Source organism: Polyodon spathula, chromosome 1, assembly GCF_017654505.1.
Source record: "Polyodon spathula isolate WHYD16114869_AA chromosome 1, ASM1765450v1, whole genome shotgun sequence".
Lineage (NCBI taxonomy): Eukaryota > Metazoa > Chordata > Actinopteri > Acipenseriformes > Polyodontidae > Polyodon > Polyodon spathula.
This window is the reverse complement of record NC_054534.1, coordinates 110,563,427-110,587,550: the sequence shown is the minus strand read 5'-3', so window position 1 is coordinate 110,587,550 and position 24,124 is coordinate 110,563,427. Positions and strand designations below refer to the sequence as shown.

At 41.7% G+C, this 24,124-nt stretch overlaps 1 gene segment (V, D, J or C); it reads right to left on the bottom strand.

The window, feature by feature from the left end:
- Positions 1-881: 881 nt before the first annotated feature.
- LOC121314629 lies at positions 882-16,119 on the bottom strand. The segment is given in 4 exon segments: positions 882-1,483; positions 4,196-4,233; positions 15,501-15,807; positions 16,013-16,119. Coding segments are annotated over 4 exon segments (735 nt in total).
- Between the last annotated feature and the right edge of the window lie 8,005 nt (positions 16,120-24,124).

The window sequence follows — 24,124 nt, the reverse complement described above, 5'->3', positions numbered from 1 at the left end:
TTTATATATTAGGATGTATGGAAACTGTGATGTGGCTTCATAAACTTAAGTGCTGCTGTCGAAAATACAGGTTCAACTCTCTTAGATCACAGGATGAAGGGTTACTCAAGGGTTACTCAGTATTGTATCTATATGATCTCCTCCTCCCCGAGTCACTCTCTTAGATCACAGGATGAAGGGTTACTCAGTATTGTATCTATATGATCTCCTCCTCCCCGAGTCACTCTCTTAGATCACAGGGTGAAAGGTTACTCAAGGGTTACTCAGCATTGTATCTATATGATCTCATCCTTTTTTTACAACGGATTTAAATTTTATTATACTACTTCTTTTTAAAGTAATAATTAAATGACTTGTTTCATTATTTTACTTCATGTAATTTAAGGGGGTGTTTTTGTCATCTTATCTTAAATTTGTTTTGTATGTTATTAATAGATGTTATTTTTATCTGTGAAGCTTTTTGAGGTGCTTTATCGTGAAATGTGCTATACAATATATAAGATTGATTGATAAGCTGTATTTAGTACTTTTATTTAATTATTAAGTTGTGTGTATTTTTGATGAGACTTGTTTCTCAGCAGCTAATATCCTAGTGGGGGCATGTTTATTGTCCTCTTTGTTATTCATGTGTTTCATTATTGTCCTCTTTGTTATTCATGTATTTATTGTGCAGCACCTCCAGGGCTGGTGTAGAGATCTCCCTGGATTCAGTGCTTCATGTAATTTAGACTTTTAGCAAAAATAAGTAATTTAAAAGTGTGAGCATCACCACCATCGAGTCTCACACTCAGGAGGATGTTACATAGAGAGAAGAATTCATTTCATAAGTGCATGTCCACAGTTTTATATTTGGGAGATAAAACACAAATAGAACAAGTAAATACTTTTGTTCATGTTTTATTACTACACTCAGAGCAATACACACAAAACATACAATTGTTATTAGATTAACATTGACAAGCAAAACAACAAAAGACGATGCACTACTACACAGCGAATAGAAGGAAATCAACCATAAGGGTCAGGCGCACTGGGCCCTTCCCATTCGAACACTGTCTGCTGCTCTTACATGGACATTACAGTGACCCTCCTAATTAATACCCAAAGAAAGCTGGACATTACAAGCAGCGGGTTTCTCTTGCCCTCTAGGCATCCAACAGTGTGCACTGGCTCCTGCTGATGGTCTCGCTCATCGGAGTGCTCATGGCCTCGTGGGTCACAATGCAGGTGTACTTCTCCTGCTGGTTCCACTGGGCCTTGGTCAGGGTCAGGCTGCTGCTTGCGCTGTATTTGCCGTCCTTCTGCTTCACTGAGCTGGTCAGCACACCATTCGACTGGTCCACCCCGTCCACTTGCCACTTGATAGCCACGACATCGGGGTAGAAATTATTCACCATGCAGACCACGGTGGCTTTGTTTGTGTTGAGCTCCAGCTGGGAGGGAGGCAGCACGGAGACGGAGGAAGGAGCAATGGGGCTTCCAGCTGTAGAAAACAAGAAAAGCAAAAAAAGATTTCATTTATTTAATTGTGTCTAACGTACAGGGTTTTAGAGAGTATCATTTTCAGTGAGGTTCCTGAATGTAACATTCCTGTCAATCTATCCCACCAGGATGCTTTCTTCAAACTGCTATAAACATGTCAATCAAGGTTCTGAGTATCATGCCAAATAGGAGTTCATTTTAACAGCTCCTTTCTAGTCTCCACGTCATGATTCAATAACACAAACAGTTAATAATGCCCAGCTATAGACTGACTTACTATACATATATTAGTTTAGAGATCTGTGGTTATAAAAATGAATCATGTAATAACATGAATTATAGCTTTCTTAAAACATGTTATAGCAAAACACATTCCACAAGTGTGCTGCCATTCAGTGTTATTATTATTTCTAAACATAATCTTTAACTGTTAATAACATAATCAATAACATGCTGCTAGATTGTACATTATTCCATACAAGAGGGCCCTGTCTTAAGTGATACAGAATATGTTCACAGTGTATAAAACTTGTTTGTGTGTATTGCATTAACATGCGAGTCTCTCCACCTGACACTTATAGTATCAAGCTGTAGTCCTAAAGACTTTCAATTTCACGCAAGGGCAAGTGTGCAGAACACTCTCAAAAATGGAGAAACCAGGGCAACCTGTGGTAAATGCATAGTATAACCAAGGGAAACAAATGGTAAAACTGCAAAAATACAGTGGTGAACTTTAATAAGCACATCTGCCCTGTCTATATCTGATTACATTACTTATAAACATCTTTATCACTGTTGATTTCCCTCAATGCATTTTAGATTGAGATGAAACTTTTCAAAGGTCTTTTTATAGTTATATGATTTTCTTATTCTCAGAAACAAATTCACAGGCTGTGTTATTCTCTCATATTGCAAATACATTTCAAAATTTCTAAAGACAGCTTATCACAACACCATATTTAAAGAAGGTTTTTTTTAACAATTAAACATTTACAAACGAAATGTCAGCCAACAGATAGATACCAGAAATGAAAATAACCTCCTCGTACTGTTTTTTTGCATTGCTACTCCAAAGGCACATGGAGTTTCTGAATGTCGTACTGTACATACTGAAGATTCCCGGATACTGAGCTCTGTAAAAGACTTGGCCTTGCTGGATTGGCTGTTTATCAGGTTTTTACCAAATGTATGCTGTGCATGTTCTATATTTTACAAGCATTAACCAGGTTTTTCATTGCTTTACAATACGTAGCTGTAATTAATCACGCTTGCCTGTGCTGTGCCGTGCTTTCATTGTGTTTTCACTGGGACTATGTCACTATGCATTAGTGAAATTGCATAGACTTCGTAAGGGGAACAACATTAAGAATAATTTTTAAATTATTTGATTTTTATTTTTCAAAAGTTATGGTTTCCTGAGACATCATCATACACTTCATTCATAATGAAGTATTCAGTTAATATACTTACAAATACAAATAAAATAAGCAGCACAGATGGCAACCACTAGTCCTCATTGTTTAATAGCTGACAGCTGTGGTTGACTGGAGTTCTGAAACCCCAGAACTAGCAGCTTGTCATTATTGAAGAAACCGTTCTGAAACCCCAGAACTACCAGCTTGTCATTATTAAAGAAACCGTTCTGAAACCCCAGAACTACCAGCTTGTCATTATTAAAGAAATCATACAAAATGGAATCACAGCTCAGGGTGACTGAAGCCAAATCAAAAATATATTTATGAATAAATGTTAAAAATAGAACAGTTACATGCCTGGCAGAGCCAATGTAAAGAATGAACTTACATTTTACACCATGCTGGTGCCCTGCCTGAAATTATTGTATGGGCTGCAGCACTGGAATTAACACAAGTATCTAGCAGATAAGCACCGGCTATTCAATACCAAATAGCAAACTGTAATGGTAATAATAAACCGATAGAGAAATGCAAAACAAATACACGGCAATTAAATGTTTGTTTTTCTTTAGCTGCTCACTGGATTGGAGAGATTTTCAATCTAAAGTCTAAATTTAACGGATTTTCAAACTTTTTTTTTTTAATTAATTATTTTTATAAAAAACAAATAAACAAAATAAAGCCTCCACATGGTGGTGAACTGTGCTGATAAAGGAGACTTACATCTTACAACCAGCTTGGTCCCCGGTCCAAAAGTGAACCACAGTGATCTGAGCTAATGCAGCCACTGTACAAAAACTCACTCAATGATATCCTTACAGTTTATTATTATTATTATTATTATTATTATTATTATTATTATTATTATTATATAATGTCTTTATAATTAAGGAGAACATCGGAAAATTTTTTTCTCAATTCAAATACAAGTGTATCGTCGAACTAATACGTTCTTCGTTTTAATTTTTCTAAAATTCTTTTTTTTTTTTTATATATTATTATTATATATATATATAGCAATCACCTGCCTGGCTACGCCAATGCAAAGAATTAACTTATATTTTACAACAACTGAACATGGATTTATCATCATATGTGCTGGTTTACCACTCTCATTCGTATTCTCACTCCTGTGTACATGTTTTATTTTTTGTGCAGAATCGCCCTCTTTTCAGTTGTGTTTGCTATAAAGAATAATTTATAAAAGGAGAACCGAAAGCAATGTGCAATTGTTAATTAATAAATGTTAAAATACAACAATGACCTGCCTGGTTAACAGAATGAGAGGAATAACTTACATCTCACAACCAGCTTAGTCCCTGGTCCGAAAGTGTACCACAGCGATCTGAGCTAATGCAGCAGCTGTACAAAAACTCTGCCTGCACTTAACACAGGGTTACTGTTCCTATTCTCATTCTTATAGTCATTATTATTATTGTTATTATTCTCTTATTATTATTATTAGTCTCTTATTATTATTCTTATTATTATTATTATTATTCTCTTATTATCATTCTTATTATTATTCTCTTATTATTATTATCACCATTCTTATTATTATTATTATCATTCTTCTTATCATTATTATTATTAATCTTCTTATTCTCATTCGTATTCTCACTCCTGTGTACATGTTTTATTTTTTGTGCAGAATCGCCCTCTTTTCAGTTGTGTTTGCTATATTATAAAGAATTTATAAAAGGAGAACGGAAAGCAATGTGCAATTGTTAACTAATAAATGTTAAAATACAACAATGACCTGCCTGGTTAACAGAATGAGAGGAATAACTTACATCTCACAACCAGCTTGGTCCCTGGTCCGAAAGTACGACACAGTGATTCATTCTAACCCAGCCCCTGTTCAAAAACCCCTGCCGTGCGGAGGTCCGTCCTATTCCTCTGTTTCAGAGGATTCAGCAATAAAACAAGCCCATTTACCTGCAGACTAAATAAAGCAAGGCATCAGCATTGTTTCCCATGAAATGAAAAGTGAGTGAAATGAAAGGCAGATGCAGCTCATGGTGTACAATGCAGGTACAGAACTCCTCCCTGTCTCTGCAATTCAGTGGCTCACTGAGCATGTTGAAATGTACATTATTACTGATTAAGATCTCATTAGGGTTGTGTACCTGCAAGACTATAATTCAAAAAGAGAGTTTCAATATTTTAGTCTATATTATGCATATTTGTTTCAAAACACCTTTATTTTCTCTCATAATAATAAAGTCTCCACATGGTGGTGAACTGTGCTGATAAAGGAGACTTACATTTCACAAGCAGCTTGGTCCCCGGTCCAAAAGTGAACCACAGTGATCCGAGCTAATGCAGCCACTGTACAAAAAACACTTATGCCAGCAGCTGCAGCATAGAGAGTCAGTGTTCATTCAGCAACTGTCTTATTATTATTATTTCAACCCTTTACCAGTAAGTATACAACAGACAGTGCTGAACTTTTATAAAAAGAGAACAGTACACAGCAAGGCAGGTTGCCAAGGGAGCCAAGCAGACTCCAAGTCAAATCTCCCGGCCTGCAATAAAATGACACCATTCAATGTGCTCATCTCTTTTATAAACAGTTAATTGACAGCATACAGTAACTACAACAGCCTGCTGCTGAATGACTGATTCCATAGGCAAGACTCAAACACTTGTCATATAATATCTGCAACTACACAATATAAACATCCAGCAACTTCTTTCATCTGTATCAACATGTATAAATACTACTACTAATAATACTTACCTAAACATTCCATATGCTTACAAAATCTCTTCCTTTTATTCCAGAATGCATTTCGGATGCATCTCCAGTTAAATGTTCTCACAGAAAACACATGTGATTAGGATACTGTTTGAGTGCAACATTGTGTCTTTCATTTAGCTCCAACAGAATCAAAACACAGAGGAAAACAATTTCAAAACGTTTTGAGTCTCAGTAACTGTAAACAAGTCACCTTGTCTTTGCACATTTACAGAAGTGTCTTCAGTAAAACCCAGTCTTTGAGGTGATAATGTCCACATGGTCTTGCCATTGAAGTAACTTGCTTCACAACAGTCATCTTGTTAAGTCAGCCCATGAAACTGTCTGCAGTCGTCTCCTGTCACAGGGTGCAGCTGCTTTAAACAGTGCTTGTGGACCTCCAGACAGATTCTACATTGCATATATATGAGGTGCTCGCTGGTGCATTGCAAGGGTCCAGCTGCTTTGAACATTCATGCTTGTAGAGCTCCTAATTGCATATGTATGAGGTGCTCACTGGTGCATTGCAACAGCAGGTGTGATCAAGGATCCTTGCTCAATGTTAATTCATTATCCTGCAAATCAAAAGGACAAAATTCTCTACTAAGCATAAAATACTGAACAAATGAATGTAATTAAACCAGTCCACTTGACAGCAGTCTTATTTCAACTAAAGCTTCTACTTTGTAATAAAGTTAGTTCCACACATTCTCTCCAGGACAGAAGATTCAAGTCAGTTCCCCACATCCCCTCCAGGACAGAAGATTCAAGTCAGTTCCCCACATCCCCTCCAGGACAGAAGATTCAAGTCAGTTCCCCACACCCCTTCCAGGACAGAAGATTCAAGTCAGTTCCCCACACCCCTTCCAGGACAGAAGATTCAAGTCAGTTCCCCACATCCCCTCCAGGACAGAAGATTCAAGTCAGTTCCCCACATCCCCTCCAGGACAGAAGATTCAAGTCAGTTCCCCACACCCCTTCCAGGACAGAAGATTCAAGTCAGTTCCCCACACCCCTTCCAGGACAGAAGATTCAAGTCAGTTCCCCACATCCCCTCCAGGACAGAAGATTCAAGTCAGTTCCCCACACCCCTTCCAGGACAGAAGATTCAAGTCAGTTCCCCACACCCCTTCCAGGACAGAAGATTCAAGTCAGTTCCCCACACCCCTTCCAGGACAGAAGATTCAAGTCAGTTCCACACATCCCCTCCAGGACAGAAGATTCAAGTCAGTTCCACACATCCCCTCCAGGACAGAAGATTCAAGTCAGTTCCCCACATCCCCTCCAGGACAGAAGATTCAAGTCAGTTCCCCACATCCCTTCCAGGACAGAAGATTCAAGTCAGTTCCCCACATCCCCTCCAGGACAGACGAGGGGATGTGTGGATGAATGGAAGCAACAGCGTGGGAGAAGTACAGGCGTGAAAGTGCAAAGCAGTTTAGAAGCAGTAAGGAGAAATTACATCTTTAATTGCTTTAAGCAGAAAACACAGGACATTGGGGAAACACTGCAGCTCAAAGTCAAACAGCCGCATATGTTTTTCTGATAACAAGCTGAAACTCGGAGCAGCTGATTCAAATTCAGCGCTGTTCTGAGACACGGGTGAGGGGAGGAGCCAACAGCACAGCAGAACAACGCAGCTATAAACGAGGCAGTCTTCCCAGCGACAGTGAGCGACAGCATGGGAGAAGTACAGGCGTGGAAAAGTGAGGAGCAGTTTAGAAGCAGGTTGACGGCTGCAGAAGAAACTAAACTTCCAAAAAAAAAAAAAAGACCCCATCAACATGGTCTTCAAGCCAGTAATCTGTGACACCTGCTTGATGTGGGAAATCCGAGAAAACCCAGCGGAGCTAAACCAAGTGTGCGTAAAGTGCCGCGCAATCCAGGACTTGCATAAACTAGTAAGTATGCTAGAAATGGAGCTGGAAGTAGTGCGACAGCAACAGGATCTTGAGGAACTGGCACACCCACAATTCATGGAAGTCTGCACCACCCCTAACAGACTGAAAGCCACCAGGGAGATAGAAGGTCAGAACAGCTGGGTTCAGGTAGGCAGAAGCAGGGAAAAAAAGAAACTCCGTCAAACACAACCACCAGAAATCAAAACAACCAACAGATTTGAGTCACTTCAGAATTTTGATGAGCAAAACAAAGAATGAAAGGAACAACATCCAGGATCCCATTGACAGTGGTGACCAGACAGCAAAAAGAAGGGAGGTCATGATTGTTGGGGACTCCATATTGAGAAACACAGCAAGTTCAATTCACAGTTTGGACCCCCTTACTACAACAGTGTGCTGCCTTCCAGGAGCCTCTGTCAAGCACATCACTGAGAACGTTGACAGGCTCCTAGAACGAACAGGAGACGACCCGGTAGTAGTCGTCCACATCGGTACAAACAACATTGGAAGAGACAGACCAAAATCCCTGCAAAACAAATTCAGAGAGCTAGGAAGGAAATTAAAAGACATGACCAAAACTGTGGTATTTTCTGGTATACTACCGGTGTAACGGTTGGCTATCTGAGGTGCCAGGCAAATGCATAATCTACCATACTTAATTGTCACCAAACCGCTACTAGGATATAGTAATTCACTTTTCTATATGTGACACCACTACACCCTATATATGCCCAGGGAATAACTAATTATTAAGATATATAAACAGGACAGTGAAGGGAAAAAACAGTTAAAGAAGCAGCACTAATGAACCATTCAGTCCTCAAGTTTTTTATTACACTCAGAGTAACAAGCAGGCCTCTTGGTTACTGACCCAGGGATCTAACAAATGAAAATTCTAGTCAATTACCTCAATCTACCAGTCACACTATTAACTAAACTGAGCCCAACAAATTATATTGCACATTATCATATATTGCACATTATTATATATTGCACATACGATTATATTGCACTTAGATATTGAACCAATTACATATGAATATGTTTTTACACACTTAATAAGCTTGTTATATTACACATAAGTAGCTAACATATTGCACATAACGTTTCTTAAAACAGTGAACATGATAGAGTAATTAACCAATTAAACAAAACAAATCTAATGATTGTCTCAAACCACCGAATTAAAAGCACAAGCAACATTTCAATTTCAAAATCTCAAGTGATCAATCATCATGATTTAAGACCATTCGTTATGCTATATTGTTTCTAATTGTTGTCTTACCCAACACTATTCTTAACTTGCAATATTCAATAAAACTAAAGTCCATGGCTTACCTATGCTATGCAAATATAAATAATAAAACTATATAGCATAACTACTAAGGTTGCAATGCACTGCAATACATTAAACAAATTACACTTTCATAACATGTAACCCAGCACAGAATATATTCATTAAATGTTGCGCAAGAGTTCCAGCACGTTTATCCAAAGCAGCAGGAGAGATGAAAGAAGAAGAAATAAAATGCATCTGGGCGTAAAAATGAGTCACAGTAAATTTCCATTAGCTTTAAAGCAATTAAGCTGGTAGTATGTTTTCCTTTTCCACCATAATCAAATCCGCATGAAAGTTAAGATGGTTCAATGAAAAAACAATTGTCCCGATTAGGAAACACTAATAGTACAAAAAGTTTTTTTCTCAAACCCGACGTAGATTCGGCAGCAACAGGTCTCCACAACTTCCACACGCACTCCAGCCACAGCTCTCTCGAATAATTAGTTATTTCTTCCTTCACTGTATTCTATAAAACATCCAACAGCTATGCTTGAAAAAATAAACAAAGCACAGCTAAACTTGTTATCTTCAAAAACGTGCCGCCGTATTTTCAATCTCTCTCTCTCTCTCTCTCTCTCTCTCTCTCTCTCTCTCTCTCTCTCTCTCTCTCTCTCTCTCTCTCTCTCTCTCTCTCTCTCTCTCTCTCTCTCTCTCTCTCTCCTCGTATCTCCCGCAACACACCTCACACACAACTTCCTCCTATCATGCAACAGTGCTAGCTTTATATCCCTGTCCTGCAATCCCAACGTTACGTAACTATTTTTTATTTTTTATTTTTTATTTTTTACTTAAAAGGCAGCAAGTAAAATATAGCTAGACAAACCGACACATTTACCTGTCGTCGCGCTGGCTCCTTGCAAAGGACCATATGGACAGCTGGAAATAATTAATCTAAACGCATGGCTGAAGACGTGATGCACACGAAAAAATCCTCGAGCAGGTTCAGAAGCATTTAAACTAGAAAGGAAGGGGGGAGAAATCAACAAAAAAACAGAAGGGAGACCGCATCAAAACAAGAACAACAACTCAGGTAAGACAACCATTAAATGTATTTATCTAAATGCTAAAGTATCGGAAACAAAATTCTAGAACTTGAAGCTACTGCACTAACAGGTAACTATGATGTGATAAGTGTTACAGAAACGTGGTTGTCTGAGAGTGATGGGGACGAATATAATATTTGTGGGTATACACTGTATAGGAAAAACAGGCAGGACAGAAGAGGAGGAGGGGTAGCGCTATACATAAGAAACAGTCTTGAAGCCCAGGTGTTAAACCTGGACAAGGAAAACAAAGCCGAATCAATATGGGTCAGAATAACAGACAGAAATTCAAAGGGCATAATAATAGGGGCATGAGCAAAATAATCTGTTATACAATTACATTAGAAATGCGTATAGCAAAGGAGAAGCCATACTAATGGGGGATTTCAACTTCCCCCATATAAAATGGGAAAACCCGGTGGGTAGCACGACGGATGAAACTGAAATGGTGGAAATGACAAATGACTGCTTCCTAACACAATTTGTCAAGGCAACGACTAGAGGGGAGTCTTTAGTCTTTTCAAAAAACGAAGACAGAATAACTAAAACAAGGTCAGAGAACCACTAGCAAACTCAGACCACAACATGGTCTCTTTTGAAGTGCTTTTTAAAACCCCAAAAGTAATGATTAAAGCTAAGGTTTACAATTTTAGAAGGTATGAAAACAGAGACTAACAGAAGTAGACTGGAGTTTCACAAGTTTTTACAAAGGAGGATACGAACAACATGCTCCAAATGTCATCCAGTTCCTATCCAGTTTTAAATAACTTTAGCATAACCAAGGCAGAAGTGTTAAAGGGACTAGGAGCTCTTAAAATAAACAAATCCCCAGTAAGCCTGACTTCTATTATATGCAGACTTATGGAAACAATAATAAGATCCAAAATGGAAAAGTACCTATATGGTAACAGGGTGCTGGGAGACAGTCAACATGGTTTTAGGAAAGGGAGATCGTGTCTAACTAACTTGCTTGATTTTTTTGAGGATGAAACTTCGGTAATGGATAATTGCAAAGCATATGACATGGTTTATTTAGATTTCCAGAAAGCTTTTGACAAAGTCCCACACAAAAGATTAATTCTTAAACTGAACGCAGTAGGGATTCAAGGAAACACATGTACATTGATTAGGGAGTGGTTAAAAAGTAGAAAACAGAAAGTACTGATTAGAGGAGAAACCTCAGAATAGAGTGTGGTAACCAGTGGAGTACCACAGGGATCAGTATTAGGTCCTCTGCTATTCCTAATCTACATTAATGATTTAGATTCTGGTATAGTAAGCAAACTTGTTAAATTTGCAGATGACACAAAAATAGGGGGAGTGGCAAACACTGTTGCAGCAGCAAAGGTCATTCAAAATGATCTAGACAAGATTCAGAACTGGGCAGACACATGGCAAATGACATTTAATAGAGAAAAGTGTAAGGTACTGCACGCAGGAAATAAAAATGTACATTATAAATATCATATGGGAGATCCTGAAATTGGAGAAGGAATCTATGAAAAAGACCTAGGAGTTTTTGTTGACTCAGAAATGTCTTCATCTAGACAATGTGGGGAAGCTATAAAAAAGGCTAACAAGATGCTCGGATACATTGTGAAAAGTGTTGAATTTAAATCAAGGGAAGTAATGTTAAAACTGTACAATGCATTAGTAAGACCTCATATTGTGTTCAGTTCTGGTCACCTCGCTATAAAAAAGATATTGCTGCTCTAGAAAGAGTGCAAAGAAGAGTGACCAGAATTATTCCGGGCTTAAAAGGCATGTCATATGCAGACAGGCTAAAAGAATTGAATCTGTTCAGTCTTGAACAAAGAAGACTACGCGGCGACCTAGTTCAAGCATTCAAAATTCTAAAAGGTATTGACAGTGTCGACCCAGGGGACTTTTTTGACCTGAAAAGAGAAACAAGGACCAAGGGTCACAGATGGAGATTAGACAAAGGGTCATTCAGAACAGAAAATAGGAGGCACTTTTTTACATAGAGACTCATGAGGGTCTGGAATCAACTCCCCAGTAATGTTGTTGAAGCTGACACCTGGGATCCTTCAGGAAGCTGCTTGATGAGATTCTGGGATCAATAAGCTACTAACAACCAAACATTAGAACATAAGAAAGTTTACAAACGAGAGGAGGCCATTCGGCCCATCTTGCTCGTTTGGTTGTTGCAAGATGGGCCGAATGGCCTCCTCTCGTTTGTAAACTTTCTTTAATTTCTTATGTTCTTATATACACTCCTTAAGAGAATGACTACAAATGTCCATCATTCTGAACAGAACCTATAACTCTGAGTATCAAAAATCATTTTACACAAGCACGTATCCTGGATATGAGTTTTAATGAGAAGGAAAAAATAATCTTGGTGAAAGAGTACTTTATAAATCCATGCATGTGCACCTACAGACACCCAAGGATGACCAAATATTCCATGCAGCTATCACACATACATTAGAAATCTGTCACATGGTGGCCATGGTGAAAGGCACAAGAAAACTTCAGTCTCCATGTAACCAAAGAAAACTTTATTTTACATATTTTTATGTCTTTAAAAGGTAAGTATTAATGTTTTTTGTAAATTTAAGAGATTAATGTTCTGAATCTTAGTTAGAAAATCTGTCTATTTAGTACTTTTATAAGTAATATTATCATCTACAAAGATGGGTTATCTGAAATTTTTTAAACTAAACATGTGATAGGCTCCAGATTAGTCATTACACTTACTTAAAACAAAAAAGCCTAAAATTGTGCATATCCCATACCTTCTAGTGTCTTTTTTCTTACTATATCATAAAATGAAAAAGACATTTGCAATATTTTACATGCTTTTCTGCAATTTTAAGTTTTTTCAAGGCAGGCTTAAAAGATGCACGACCACTTCAGATCACATAGCCACTGCACATTTCACTGTGCTATGTGCCCAAATTTAATAATTTAACCCTCAATGACCATAAATAAATACAATTATATCTGAGGTAAGATGTCTTGTATTCGTATTTTTTTTTTATAAAAAGAACAAACTAATTATATAATTCTACCTTATAATTAGTAAATGGTGTTGCACCTATTAAACCCATTTAGGTGATACTCCAAACTAAACCAATTTTAAAACAAGTATTTAAAGGCAATTACTTTGAGGTAGTAAAACCAATCAAAATCACATTATTTTCTTTTAATTTCTAAATTTACACAGGATGAGTAAAAAACATCAGAACTACAGTTCATGCCCTCGCATGTTGAAGGCATGTCGCCTCTATCAAGAAGGCACTATCAGCAACCTATCACTGCTAGCTAGGAAGTTTAGACAGAGAAAAGGCTTAGCTCATCTTTGATATTACAGCAGTATATATATATATATATATATATATATATATATATATATATATATATATATATATATATATATATATATATATATATATATATCCTGTAGTATTCGTCATACGGTAGGTCAAAATTAGCCATAAGCAGTGGTTTTTAGGCTAAATATCAGTGTAGGTTAAGTGCGTGATTGAAATATCTAACTTATTTGCTAATTCATATTTATAGAAATATTTGTTTAGTTTATACCACTTTTTATATCATGCAGGTCGTAGAGTAGCTCATTGGGATTGGGGGGTTACTAAAGTTGATCTTCTAGATCTTGTAGAAGAAAATGTTAAGTCCAACAACACTGACACTTAGTTTACCAATCAGAGACCTGGAAGGAAATGGTATGCCAGGTTCATGACAGATCATCCAGAGTGATATGCCAGGTTCATGACAGATCATCCAGAGTGATATGCCAGGTTCATGACAGATCATCCAGAGCTCAGTCAGAAAATCTGAACAATTTCTGCGTGCAAGAGCCAAGGCAACGTCAGATCCTACTATACTGGAGCACTGCTTTAATGAAATCCTTACAAATGCACTGAATGAAAACAATGTCCATGACAAATCACAAAACATATTTAATATAGATGAAATTGGCTTCATCATAGACCCTGCATCTGACCAGATCCTGGCTCTAAGAGGATAAAAAAATACATATCAAATCCCTGGGGGTAGTGGAAGAGAACAAATAACCATATGGATGACTGGCGGCTGGGATAGGCCTGCCTCCATACGTAATATACAAAGGCAAATGCTTCAAAAGCACATGACGTCAGAATGGTCCAGAATTAGCAAAGTATGCTGTGTCTGATCATGGCTGGATGGAGAGGTCACTGAAGAGTCCTCCAAAGTCTCAGATATGCAGTTTTCTAGTCGTTATTTTTGATGGACATTTTTCACATGTCTCTCTGAAACTAGCTCTAAAGCAAAGGAAAAAATGCGCTCCTCTTGAGGCTCTCATCTCATCTAACTCATCTTACAACCCCTGGACAAAGCTGTGTTTGGAGCGGTAAAACAACAGGGAAGATGAAGCTACGATGTCATGCATGTGTCAGTCGTGACAAGATCAGAAAGATTTTCCATCCAAGCTCATATTTTGAAAGTTATTTTTTTGTCAAAAATAATATTAGATTATATAAAGTCATGAAACAGCAAATGCATGATTAATCTTTCATTTACACCACTCTTAACTGACAGAAAACCTGAGCTAAATATCTAAAAAATGGTTCAGACTAGATTCAGTCAGCTTAAAAGGTACACTTACCCTATTCAGTTTTAGAAGATTGCAAGATTGGAGAGTATTTCTCTGGACTTTGAGCAGCCTTTATAAGGTGCTTCTTAAAAATGCTCCAGAGGCCGTGAAAAAACTGCTCTAATAAATGTTGTGGGCAGGTGTGATGGTCCATGTTCCATTCCTTAAAATAGATAAAAAAAATACTCATAAAATTGAGAATCCAGGTACGTTTTTAAAACGCCAGACTGCAGAAATTAAAACAAATAACAAAGCCTGCAGGAACAAATGGGTATTTGTTTACAACAAAGTGTCTTCATTGGTTAATATAATTTGCTCTTGTAGAATATCCAATGGATAAATGGAGCCCAAGAATGCTGTTTGTAATCTGGAGAAGCTTGTTGATATGTTTAGATATCAGATTCACAGTGATGCAATCACCTTGACTTCAGGTATCAGATTCACAGTGATGCAATCACCTTGACTTCAGGTATCAGATTCACAGTGATACAATCACCTTGACTTCAGGTATCAGATTCACAATGATGTAATCACCTTGACTTCAGGTATCAGATTCACAGTGATGTAATCACCTTGACTTCAGGTATAAGAGTTACAGTGATGTAATCGTCTTGACTTCAGGGATGAGAGTCTGTGGTGTGGTGTATGCCGATCTACTGTACAACATGATTTCATATTTTTATTGTGAAAATAGAACTTGCCGTGTGATACTGATAAAAAAAAAAAAAATATCAAAAAACAAATCTGGTGACAGTGTGTGCTTGCTTAGAGTTCCCAAAACATTGCGGTGTAGCGAGGAATGTTGTTACAATGTTTATCTCAAAAGTATACCGGTCTGAAAAGCCTTCAGCTCTGCAGCTGGTATTCGCATCAGCTCCCTGTGGGTACTGTTTATGAACCAGAGCAGTTCCTGTAGAGCTGAGGGAGGTTTTTGTATGAACAATTATCCCTGTTTGAGAGGGGAGCTGTAAACCTGCTGACAGTAGTAATCTCCTGCATCTTCAGCCTGGACACCGCTGATGGTCAGAGTGAAGTCAGTCCCAGATCCACTGCCACTGAAATGAGCTGGGATCCCAGATTGAAGGCTGCTTGCAAAATAGATCAGGAGTTTAGGAGCTTCTCCAGGTGTCTGCAGGTACCAGGCTAGGTAGCTTTTACCACCGCTGTCAAGGGAGCTGCTGGCTTTACAGCTGATAGAGACTCTTTCTCCTGGGAGAGCAGAGAGTGCTGAAGGAGTCTGAATCATGGTGATCTGCCCACTGGAGACTGAGGAACAAAAAGAAAAAGGTGCAGTTAATCATTTTTGAAGTTGGAATGCAATTTATATTCTTATACATGACAACACTTTAAATAAAATTACAAAACATAACACAAATTAAACTAATTGATTGGTTATTTATTAACTCGCAAACAATTGTCCCCAGTAAACAATGCATTGTTGTGTGTTTAAAATCTCCACTGTCACTCTTACCCTGGGCAAAGATGATGAGAAGCGTCCCAACCAGGAGAAACACGGACATCATTTTATTGTGTGTTTCAGGAGCTCTGAAAGGTCTGAACAGTGATTGAACAATAATGTGCGTCTTCAGTTAAAAGGGTTTGAGCAATGAAGCATGCACAGGTATGCAAAGCACCTTCCTTCATGCAAATCCTGTTAGAAATAGCTATATGAGAGCTGAACCGTGAACACTGCTGAGAGTCCATATCATTGGGGGGTTAGTGCTGCCAGCACTTTAGAGTGAGGTTCATTAATTACACATGAAGGACTCTATATGACATCTGAGGCTGTATTAGGTCCACTCCACTCAGATCCAACTCTACACTACCAGATACCAGTGCTGATACTACAATGTGAGTTTCAGCATCACTGCTAGAATGAATCTTCACATTTTTCTAGAATGCAGATTGAACCAGTGACAGCACCAATTTGAATTATTTAACTAAATTAATTATTCCTTTACTGCCCAGCTATAGCTGCAGAAGGAATCACAGCTCATGGTTAAATTGTGCATTTATAGTGAATATAGTTTTCCTCTGATTTACGTGTTGATTTTGCAAATACACTTTTTTTTAAAAAAACATTTTGTTTAGTTTTCTCATTTTATATGTCATACATATTTCTTATGCTTTAATTATTTATTCAAAATAAAATAAAAAAATAAAAATAAAAATAAAAAACTAAATCAGGGTTAACATTGGATAGTTTAAAAGTGGACTTTATTAAATTCTCACAATACAAAATGCATTCCGTAGCCATCGGCGCCTCGAGCATTCTGGAAGAACACAACATCAACTTCACGGATTACTGTTCTGAAAACCTGTTTGCAAATCTGTAAACTGGGAAAGGTGTTTTAATGTTTCTGTACAGATCTTGACACACAAACATCATATGCAGAAACAGCATTGTAATATCTAAATTGAGGCCACCTTTATTTGTTTTTCTCTCTCATCTTTTCATTCTCTTCCTGGTTGAAGTAAAACCTCTATTAAGTGAAATGCGTGCTTGTACTGTAGTTATTGATCTGAAATTTGATCAAACTCTGGAGCCCTTTCCCATGGTTTTGAATCTCTCCATGGCTGTCAGGGGTCTGGAGTGACTGCAGTCAAGGCAGTGACTCCAGCAGAGTTAGTGATCCTGAATAAAACAGCAGGGTGGCTGTGACAGAGAGCGAATGAATCCGAGTCAACAATCTCCCTTCCGACCTATGAGGGCACAGCATAACAGGAACAGTGTGCCCCGGACTGGATGGGTTGACAGTTCATTCCAGGGGCAGTCGGAAGTCAGCCATCCGAAAAAAGGAGGTGAAGCCACAATACCAGAAGTCAGCTCCTTGCTGCTATATGCGATATGTCAGTGTGGCAAAGTGGCTAGTGGAGGGGAACAGGTATAGCGGTGATGCGATGCAGGAGTGACAGGCAGACAACAGTTTCCAATGAAAAGGTGCTTTTATTTATAATCCAGGTCTGGTGACCGTTAAATAATAAATCCCCGGCTATACACAACAATGTGTAAAGCACGGGGATAGCAATAACACAGACACAGTCCCGAACAAAACGAACACACGGCCACCAGTCCTGGGTGAGTGCAGACGTGCTTGTGGTGGGTGAAGACACTGTATTTCGTGACGGTTCCGTGCAGTGGTGATCCGGATTGTGCTGACCCTGGTCGACAGCTCCGGACCGGTGAGTTAACTGTCTGGTGGTGCAAAACGCAGACAATTACAAAACAAACACAACACGCAATTCCTCTTTACAACGAGAGCTCCTCTCTCGATCCTTCTCTCTCCAAGCGTTTAACCCAAACGAAGGAAAAGACCAGCGTTACCCTGGCCCCTATATGTAATCCCGCATGATATCGAGATAAACGGTTGCAGCTGCCTTATTACTTGCAGCTGCCTCTCGTTTACCTCTCAAATCAATACGGTCTTACAACAGAGTCGCGCTTCCCTCCAGGCTGACCCACTTCCCTGACCCGGAAACGAACTGTCAGGCCAGCCCTTCCAGATGCTTCTCCTCCCGTTCTTTAGCGCCCTCACAGGTTGGGAGGAAGATTCATCACCAGAACTCATCTTTCCGTCACATATCCCACCGCTCAGAGTGGAGCCGAAGGAACACTCGGCTAAATCTACCTTCCCCATTACTCCCCCCTCCCGGGAAAAATAATCCGCATTTTGGTGGTCTTTCCCCGCACGGTGTACCATGTGGTACATGAAGGGCTGCAATGCCAGATACCACCGAGTTATCCGGGCATTGCTGTCCTTCATTGTGCTTAACCACTTGAGTGGGGCGTGGTCTGTGACCAGATCGAATGAGTGTCCCAGCAGGTAGTATCGTAAAGAGTGAGTAGCCCATTTAATGGCCAAACACTCTTTTTCGACTACGGAGTAGTTGCGTTCCCGAGGTAACATTTTTTTACTGAGGTATAATATCGGGTGCTCTACTCCAGCTACTTTTTGGGACAAGACTGCACCCAAACCTACATCCGATGCGTCGGTGTGGAGGATGAATCTCTTGGTGAAATCCGGTGTGATAAGAGTGGGGGCCTGGCAAAGTGTACGCTTAATAGTATCAAACGCTCCCTGACACTCAGCTGACCATTTAATTAAATTTGGAGCACTCTTTTTGGTGAGGTCGACTAACGGGTTAACCACTGTGGCGTACTCGGGGATGAAGCGGCGGTAATAACCGGCTAAGCCCAGTAGTGACCTCACCTGAGTCTTGGTTTTGGGGATCGCTGCATCAACCAAAGCCTGGATTTTGGTGACTACAGGTCTCACCCTTCCATTCCCCATTAAAAATCCCAAATATTGAGTCTCTGTTTTGGCAAACGCACATTTCCTCAAGTTAGCTGTCAGCCGGGCTGCCCTTAGAGACTGAAGAACGGCTGCAACCCTAGCCAAATGCTCTCGCCAGGTGGAGCTGTATATCACCACGTCATCAATATACGCTGCTGCATATTCATGATGTGGGCGTAAAACCTGGTCCATCAGTCTCTGAAAGGCAGCGGGCGCACCATGTAGCCCAAACGGCATGGTTTTAAAGTGGAACAGCCCTTCTGGTGTTGAAAATGCGGTTTTCTCTCTGGAGCTGCGGGTTAAAGGGATTTGCCAGTATCCCTTCGTCAGGTCCAGAGTGGAAATAAACCTCGCTTTTCCCAGTCTGTCTAAAAGTTCGTCGACCCGAGGCATGGGATATGCATCGAACTTAGCAATAGCGTTCACCTTTCTGAAATCCACACAGAAGCGGTTGGTGCCGTCTTTCTTAGCCACTATGACGATCGGACTGCACCACTCGCTCCTGGAAGGCTCAATCACCCCAAGCTCGAGCATATCCCATACCTCTTTGCGAACGCCACTTCGTCGACTTTCCGGGATCCGGTACGGTCTCTCTCGCACTGTGACACCTGGTGGAGAGATAATGTCATATTCAACTAAGTTTGTCCTGCCGGGCACGTCAGAAAAAACATCGCTGAACTCCTCAATAAGCTTACGCAGCTCTCTTTGCTGATCCGGAACCAATTGTTCCCCCATAGAAATCGCTCTTGTGCTCGGGGTCTCTGGACAGGGACCTAAATCATCCTCCATATTGCCTGGGGCTATAAATAAGACCTCCCTTGCCTGCCAGGGCTTTAATAAATTGACATGATAAATTTCACGTTCATTTCGGCGATCGGGCTGTCTAATTTCATAATTTACTTTCCCTATAGCCCGAATCACCTCATACGGCCCCTGCCATTTAGCACACAGTTTCGATTCAGATGAGGGAAGTAGCAGCATTACCTTGTCCCCTGGTCGAAAGGTTCGAATCCGTGCATTTTTGTTGTAATGCTGCTGTTGTCGGTGCTGAGCCGATCTGAGGTTGTCTTGGGCCAAACGACCGACCAAATCCAGCCGATCTCGTAGTAGGAGCACATACTTCACTACATTTTTAGACGAGCCTTTGTGCTCCTCCCACCCCTCCCTCAGCAGGTCGAGAATGCCGCGAGGCTGCCGGCCGTACAGGAGCTCAAAGGGGGAGAACCCCGTTGAACTCTGCGGCACTTCTCTCACCGCAAAAAGGAGGTAGGGAAGAAGCGATGCCCAATGTTTCTGCTCCTGTGTTACAAATCGCCTCAGCATCGACTTTAAGGTCTGATTAAAACGTTCAACCAAACCGTCCGATTGTGGATGATAAACGGACGTCCTGATGGGACGTATTTTTAATATTTTGTACACCTGCTGTAACGTATTGGACAAAAAATTGGTTCCGTGATCAGTCAAAATCTCCTTGGGGATCCCTACTCTAGCCATAATCTGCGCTAACTCGGTGGCTATTGCAGCTGCACTAGTGGACCTCAATGGAACTGCCTCTGGGTATCGCGTTGCATAATCCACCACTACTAATATATGCGTATACCCAGAGTCAGAAGGTAGCAAAGGGCCCATTATGTCCATTGCAATGCGCTCGAAAGGAGTGGAAATAATCGGCAGTGGGACCAAAGGAGCGGGGCGCACTCGACCTGGCGCTACTCGCTGGCAGTCTGGGCATGTGGCTACATATTTCGACACATCAGTATGAAGACCGAGCCAATAGAATCGAGCCAATATTCGCTCCCTCGTCTTCTCGGCTCCGAGGTGCCCCGCAAAAGGGATATCATGCGCCAGCCTCATGACCTCGGTCCGACAAGACGGGGGAACCAATAATTGTGTTACAGGCTGTCCTGTGCCCGCGGCTAGGTTTACCCTATATAGTAATTGCCCCTTTATACTGAAATGTGGATATACTAGCGGCCCAGCGCCATCAACATCCTTACCTTCAATGGACCGGACCTGCCCCCAAGCGTGCACCAGTGACGGGTCGTTCTTTTGGCCCCACACTAGGTCCGCGCTTGAGTACCACGGGTCCGGTATATTGAGAGGGGCTGGAATAACCTCTGCCCTAGTCGGCCCAGTAACCTCGCTCTCTCGGTCGCACTGCGTTCCCACTCCCTTCGACTGGCGTTTGTTACCATTACAGCACTCTCCCACCAGACCCCAGCCTTGTCTCAAAGACGCTCCCTCCCATTTCGCGGTCCGTCTCTCCTTATTTGTTTTTCTAGGACGGAACAGAGGGGAAAACATTTCAGGATGAAAAGGAAACACATCACCAATCCGTTCCTTTTTCCCTTTTTCTGCCACGTTTACGTGTGTGGCTGAGACTGCCATTATTTGCACCAATTCTTTGAATTTTGGCCAGTCTCGGCCCAGAATAACTGGGTGCGGCAACCTTTCCGCCACCCCGACTACAAGGTGACGTTTTATCGGTCCTACCGATAAATATACTTTTAGGGTGGGGTATGCCGCCGTGTCTCCATGGATACAGGAGATGGCCACCTGACCTTGTGGCCGCCACGACATACCGCCCAAGAGAGCTGTCCTGATCAAGGTTTGCTCACACCCTGTGTCCACTAACGCGTGGGTTTTCACATTCCCTAAAACCACGTCAATCAGACAGGGCCCCTCCCAACCGTTTTCCCCCTGCTTACCCGTTCCAGGTGTCCAGTTGCATGCAGCCACGTCACACTCCATAGCAGCGGGGCATGACCTGGCCCTATGTCCTGGCTGGTTACACCTAAAACAGAGTGGAGGGACAGAGGGGGCATAGGTTAAATATCTGTCCCGCTGCTGGTAGGGCAACGGGGCAGGGGCAACACCTCTACCCCAGCTGGGGGCCATCCTCGGTCTCCATGGGGGGGAGGCAAGGGGGCCCAACGGGGTCGGCGGTCTGGGAGGTCTGGGTGCCGGGACCGAGGGTGATGGTGGTGGTGTTGGAGGAGAGGGAGGGAGAGGTTGGTTCCTGAGCAGGGCAGGGGCTGACAGGATCCCGACCCGGGCTGACGTCAAAGAGTCCTCAAAATCTTCGGCCAATTTGACCGCCTCCTCCAGGGTGTCAGGGTTGTGGCGCCGTACCCACGCCTGAGTTTCGGCGCCGACCACATGGCAGAATTGTTCCACCACAATGGCTTCCCCCATTTGTTGAGCGGTCTTCTTCTCTGGGGTCAGCCAATGGACCATGTGGTCGCACAACCGCTGTGCCACCACCCTGGGGCGTGTCTCCGGGGCTCTCCGGTACTCGCGGAACCGCGTCCGGTGGGTCTCCGCGGTGATGTTGAGACGACGGAGGATAGCCTGCTTGACTAGGTCATAGTCAGTGGCGTACTGGTCGCTCAGGGCTTGGTAAGCTGCCTGCGCTTCCCCGATCAGGCAAGGTCCTAGCTGGCTTGCCCAGAACTCCCGAGGCCATCCCGCCGCGGTTGCCAGCCGCTCGAACGCCACCAAAAATGCCTCCGGATCATCCTCCGCCGTCATTTTCATGGCCCGTGCCTTCGGGGCCGACATCAATGATGTTCCGGTAGGGGTCGCTCCTGCAGCAACGATCAGCCCTACCCGTTCAATGAGCGCCGTATAGCGCTCCTCCCTCCGTCTCTCCTCTGCATCCCGTCTGGTCTCCAGTGCCTGCAGCAACTCCGCCAGCGCGTTGCGGTCCATAGTCCCGTGTTCTGACACCACGTGTGGCAAAGTGGCTAGTGGAGGGGAACAGGTATAGCGGTGATGCGATGCAGGAGTGACAGGCAGACAACAGTTTCCAATGAAAAGGTGCTTTTATTTATAATCCAGGTCTGGTGACCGTTAAATAATAAATCCCCGGCTATACACAACAATGTGTAAAGCACGGGGATAGCAATAACACAGACACAGTCCCGAACAAAACGAACACACGGTCACCAGTCCTGGGTGAGTGCAGACGTGCTTGTGGTGGGTGAAGACACTGTATTTCGTGACGGTTCCGTGCAGTGGTGATCCGGATTGTGCTGACCCTGGTCGACAGCTCCGGACCGGTGAGTTAACTGTCTGGTGGTGCAAAACGCAGACAATTACAAAACAAACACAACACGCAATTCCTCTTTACAACGAGAGCTCTTCTCTCGATCCTTCTCTCTCCAAGCGTTTAACCCAAACGAAGGAAAAGACCAGCGTTACCCTGGCCCCTATATGTAATCCCGCATGATATCGAGATAAACGGTTGCAGCTGCCTTATTACTTGCAGCTGCCTCTCGTTTATCTCTCAAATCAATACGGTCTTACAACAGAGTCGCGCTTCCCTCCAGGCTGACCCACTTCCCTGACCCGGAAACGAACTGTCAGGCCAGCCCTTCCAGATGCTTCTCCTCCCGTTCTTTAGCGCCCTCACAGGTTGGGAGGAAGATTCATCACCAGAACTCATCTTTCCGTCACAGTCAGTCATGGATTGGAGGAGACGTGACTGAAGGTGTATCAGGGAATGTGGCTGAGTGATCTGTTCCTTTGTTATGGTTGTGAAAGACCTGTAAAGTACGGTAAAAGCTGTAATGGTGAGTTTTTGTCTTGTTGCATCTGTCTGTCTATTAATTGTCACCCTTATCATTCATAGAAGACTAAATCTGGGAGCTGTCGCTATTCAGCCAGCATCACCCCCAGACTGCACTGCACTACTGTTTCACTGTTACTGTATAAATCACCACTTACACAAGGAGCACTCACTGTTGGGATTCATGACCATGTCTGTGTATAGTGTGTGTTATTGTTTCGGGACTAAGCCCTGTGGTTTTGACTGGCTTTACACATCACTGTGTACAGTCAGTCTTATTATTTAAAGCAACAAATAAAGCTTTGTTTTCACCATTGGCACTGTTGTTGAACTGTTGTTATTAAACACTGCATCACCTCTACACCTGTGCACTAGTGCTACATCTTCTGCCCCTTTATAATTCAAAGCAGAAGCTGAAGATATAGTGTACTGACTACACCTCCCTGAATACTGATCGAGGTCAGAGCCCTCAAACTCAGATTCACTTTACCAGTGAATAAACTGAACACAGCTAGTTGAGACACTGCTGCACGCAGGTGTGGCAGGACAGGGTCCTGCCTGTAAATAATATTGTTTTGTTGAGTTTTGGTTGTGTTTGGCAGGGATGGGGATAATTTCCTATCCATGCCAAAATACATGTGAGTATGTGGCTGGAGATGATTAAACAATTGATGATAATTAGGCTCCAGCCACATGATACAAAAAAAGGGGAGAAAAT